The 5,000-nt window shown below is 45.1% G+C and overlaps 1 protein-coding gene across 1 annotated transcript in view; it reads right to left on the bottom strand.

The window, feature by feature from the left end:
- Positions 1-5,000, bottom strand: part of kif7 (kinesin family member 7) — a 37,502-nt gene that overhangs the window by 21,126 nt on the left and 11,376 nt on the right. Inside the window, exons 7-9 of the mRNA XM_062524878.1 lie at positions 4,462-4,617; positions 4,171-4,295; positions 3,317-3,474 (exon numbers count right to left, since the gene is read on the bottom strand). Coding sequence (XP_062380862.1) covers positions 3,317-3,474; positions 4,171-4,295; positions 4,462-4,617 — 439 coding nt within the window. The remainder of the gene's footprint in view (positions 1-3,316; positions 3,475-4,170; positions 4,296-4,461; positions 4,618-5,000) is intronic.

Raw genomic sequence — 5,000 nt, 5'->3', positions numbered from 1 at the left:
TTAGCCTGTACATTTTACAACACTCCTCAATCGGCCCGGTGGCACAAACTTGCAGGCATGGTTTGTCCACTCACATGGGCTATGGGGAAGCGAGACAGCCATCACTCAACCCGGAATAAGTCGAATAAGCATTCCAATGACTCCTAAGATGATCAGTTAAGGTGAATTAACCTAAAAAAAACGTGCTTAGTTCACCTTTAAAGACAGTCGTTGGAACCCACTTCTTTGCCAATACTTGAGGCAGCCTGCAGCTCTGCAGGTTACAGATTCACTCATAGACATAGGCGTAATTTGCGGGGGGGTTAGGGGGGTTATGACCCCCGCAAAAATCAGATCCAGCTAATATAACCCCCCCAATATCAAATAAAAAATAAAAAATAAAAAAATATTATCAAATTATAAAATATTCTGAATGAATAACTTTCGTTTCTTTTCTTTATTCATTTCATTTTCCAGCAAGATAGTATCATGTTTTAAATATTCTGAAAGGTACCCCCCTGCCCACCGACTCCTTGGTATTACCCAACCTGCGTTCTCTACCGAAAGTTTGTTTACTATTTTGCGCAGTCGCTGGGATGAATGGTTGGAGAAAGCTCTCAACTCAGGTGGGAAGATTAAAAAGACATTGAAAGGCAGCCAGACAGCATTTTTTCATTGTTGGTTGACACCAACCAAAAATAGGAAAAATCCTGACCAAATGGAGGTATACCCCTATTGCTAAATTAGCTGTTAAATTAGCTGATGATTTGTTGACTGGAGTTGGCTGGCTAGCCCTATGAGCCCGACGGACGCTAAGTGCGTCAAAAACACACCCATTCTTCTCTGTTACATTGCTCCGGGATAATTAGTCACAGCGAGATGAGATACTCATTGCACGAAAGAGCAGAACCGGGGCTTTCCAACGAGACTAGACACTTGTCTGTACGATCAAGTATGAAACTAAAATAAAATCATGAAGTTAAATCAAAGTATATCATATTTGTGTGTTATATATTGCTCTGCATTCACCCAGGCATCCAGTACTCGCTTGAATTACACGCGAACCCGCCATCGGAAAGATATGGCACGCATGTCAGATGAAAGAGGAGAGCTAGAGCTATCCACAGATACCAAATACAACCTTCTAGGCCATAAAACAGACGAAGTGACAGCAAAATAATAACTTCATTTAGCTCCACTTACCCCATGATTTTGTGTGGCATAATAGCCTATGTTCATAATCCAACGTTATCATGTGTTTCAGTTTCTCTATGGCAAGTCACGTTCATAATACGGTTTTGAGATCCTAAAAAACTCCTGTATGGTATCCAATTCAAGACTCATATTGCATCTAAATTTGTTTGACAAATAAACACTTTTTTGCCTTTACTTTGTTCATTTGTGCAATAGAGTAAAAAATATTATAGAGAATCATCATCTGTGCACACCATGTGTGCTACCACGCAAACAAGTCAGGTCAGATCAGCAAATAAGGAGCACAAAAAGTGTCAAAAAGTCATTTCTCATCACTAAATAAAAATTGCCATTTATTTCTGGAAGGCACACACCACGTATTTCTGTAAATTGCTCAGCCCCAAAGTAGGCTATACCCAATATGGTTCTTAAATGCAAGTCAGGCCTACACAACCATACAAGTCATGTCGAGCTGTCAGCTTGCCGTGGTGAGATACATGTCAAAATGTAAGAATGTGTAATAGTATGCTTTTTAAATTTGTATTATTTAAAAATCAAATCAAATCAATGCAAGTATTAATACATGTGGTAGATCTGGGTAGCCTAGCCCTAGACTGTGCTGAAAAAAAACAAAAAAAAACAATATGTAGCATGTGTGAATGGCACTTACAATGACCAGGATAAATGCTTCTAACTGAAAATGCCCTTAAAACAGCCTAGGGCTCATAGGGCTAGTGCAGGCGCGCACTTTATACACACAAGACGGTCCATGTGAGCACACTGAATTTAACTACTGTGTCATTATGGCACAAACAGTCAAGTGAACAGCTTAGCCTAGCCTAAATCATCATGATGTATTTCTAATAAAGGAACGGCAAATTAGCATGTTACCTTTTGCACAAGAAAATGATTCAATAAATAAATAAATTGATAAATATGCCGCAAGTTTAACCCCCCCAATGGTAGACCCAAAGTTACGCCCTTGCTCATAGACGCACACTCCCATCGAGCTCTACCCACTATGCTCTATGCCTCCGCCTCTGATAACACCACATCAACTAGTAGTCAACCACGCATGTCTTGATTGAGATTGAGATTGAGATCTCTTTGTTTTCATTTTCTAACGCTACAGAATTTCACGACATCATCAATGATTATCAAGCGAGTGACAGAAGCACTGTAAGCTCCGCTACCCTCTATTACACACACACACACACACACACACACACACACACACACACACACACACACACACACACACACACACACACACACACACACACACACACACACACACACACACACACACACACACACACACACACACAATCCCGAGCTCCCCGCGACACTCTCAGCTGTCTGAGGGATGTCTTCTCTTCCAACAAGAACATGCAAGAAGTCCCGCCCTACACACATTTGGTTGAAAGCGAGAGCTGCCATTGGTGGGTGTACTCAGAGCAGTATCTTGACCGACGAAAATGATGGCCCTCATCTATTATGATGTCTTTTTCTTCTCAAGAAATCTTCCTCACAGCCGCGACACACTGGAGATGCACGCACACTGTGCATGCACACACACACACACACACAAATAGAAACACGCAAACACACACATGTTGCACGCACACGCACACACACACACACACACACACACACACACACACACACACACACACACACACACACACTAAATGGCCCCTGTCTGCGGTGAAGCCATCCTGCTCCTGACTGGACCTGTGGAGATGGTGGCAGCCTGGGGACGGTGCTGGGCTGTGTGTTGTGACAGTGGCCCGGGAAATATAATGTGTTCTGACAGGAAGCAAGAACTGTTCAAGACAACCACAGTGGCAACGCAGCCCTCCACTGCTCTAACCACACACAGACATATGGAGTAGCCACTGTGTGTGTGTGTGTGTGTGTGTGTGTGTGTGTGTGTGTGTGTGTGTGTGTGTGGAGGGAGGGAGGGAAAAGGCAGTAGCACTGATGGAATCAAAAAGCTCCAAAAAATCAGAATACAACATTTCCCAATGGGAAAGTTGAGGTTTTAGAGGTTGTGAGAGGAAAGGTGTTCATGTGTGTGTGTGTGTGTGTGTGTGTGTGTGTGTGTGTGTGTGGTGTGTGTGTGTGTGTAAGGGAGACTTACATTGACGTCTGAGGCTGTTGGACAGAGCAGGATACCCTGAACTGGAGCTCAGACCCAGGAGCTGAGCGAGGTGACCTCCGCCCACGGCCGGTGACCCCTGACCCTGACCTTGACCTTGACCTTGACCTTGACCTTGTGTCCAGGTCAGGCCCATCCACCTGTCAGAGACACGACCGGCATCAGAGCACACACCATAATAATCAACATTGCAACCAGCATCAGAGCACATGCTATCAGAATGAATACATGCATTTTGGGTGGAAAATGCAAGACATGGGTAGACTGAGCAAACCCTGCCTGATCTGCCTGCGATTTCAATTTAGCCCTGCAGCTCAGGCTGGAAACCTGCACATCTATCTCTCCTGCTTCCTGTCCACGTTTGCTGGAGCCAATCACAAACTGGCTTATCCACCAAGCGCACCCGGATCGTTGGTCTGATTGGTTGAAGGACTATCCAAATGGGTACAGAGTCATTTGAACTATATGCCCATTGATCACGCCTCTTGTTCTGTAGAAATACAGCGCAGACTCCCCAGACTAATGTTCTTAAAAGATTGATCTTAGTGTGGTGATGGCCAGACTATGGGTGTCTCTCATTTGGGCTTTTATACGTCCTCCCTCGCTCCTCACTGATCTACATAAAGAATGATGGAGCGAAAAAAATGGGATAGTCTATCCAGTGATTGTTATAGATCAGTGGGAACGCCCCTCCAGGATCGAGCATCGATGATCGAGGAGGCATGTTGAGAAGCACCTTACGACATGGCATGGGGGGGCTGTAGTAGCTGTGGGCACTGACTGGTTCTAGAACAGACTCTTGGTCGCCCCCTGGTGTTTGGGAGTGAGCTCCGTACTTGCGCCTGTCCTTGCTCTGCCTGCAGGGGGCGTCCTCTCCATCGCCGCCCTCCACGTCTCTCCTGATGATGCTCTCCTGGTCACTCTCCCACTGCTCACCCAGGAAGCCTGCGTCTACACACCTCTGTAGACACACACACACACACACACACACACACACACCAAACGTAAGAACTGGGTAGTCAGTTGACAGTTACACAGCACTGATTATCTTGTAATCTGGGTCGGTTCAGGTTTAAAATAGTGTATCGGGTGTGTGACGGTGTGCGTGTGTGTGTGTAATGACTCACCTGTTCCATCTCAGCGCAGTAAGGTGATAGTTGGGTGGGTTGTAGTGGGGCGGTGTGCGGTCTCTGAGTCAGCTGACTAAGCCCCACCCCACCAGGAAGTGACAGCAGTCCGTGCAGCTCTCCAATCAGGTCCTGCTGCTCTTGTAGCTTCGCACTCTGATTGGACAAGAAGTACAAGATGAGACTCCACCCCTCTGTTCCATTCAGCTGAGCTAAATGCTAAATGCTATTCTCCTCCCAATTCCACTCAACGCCTTTACAAGCTATTCGGTTTTTAAGTCCGACGTCACGGACCCAGCAGCTATTTTGTGAAAAGACGTTTATTAGCGCATCCAGACGGGTTTTGCTACTTGTAAACTTTGTCATCACCACCTTCATTTTAGCGGTTTTAAAACAAAATCGCTAAACTTTTACAAAGTAATCACTGTAGCTATGCAGACAGATGATATATGAATGGGCAACGTCCAGGCTTCCGCGAAAAATATAGATTTGATTAGGTTGAGGCAACAAGTCCGTATAAGATGACAATTTTCTTAAAG

The sequence above is a fragment of the Sardina pilchardus genome, chromosome 21, assembly GCF_963854185.1.
Source record: "Sardina pilchardus chromosome 21, fSarPil1.1, whole genome shotgun sequence".
Lineage (NCBI taxonomy): Eukaryota > Metazoa > Chordata > Actinopteri > Clupeiformes > Clupeidae > Sardina > Sardina pilchardus.
The sequence above is the reverse complement of the archived record's forward strand: the minus strand, read 5'-3'. Positions and strand labels throughout refer to the sequence as shown.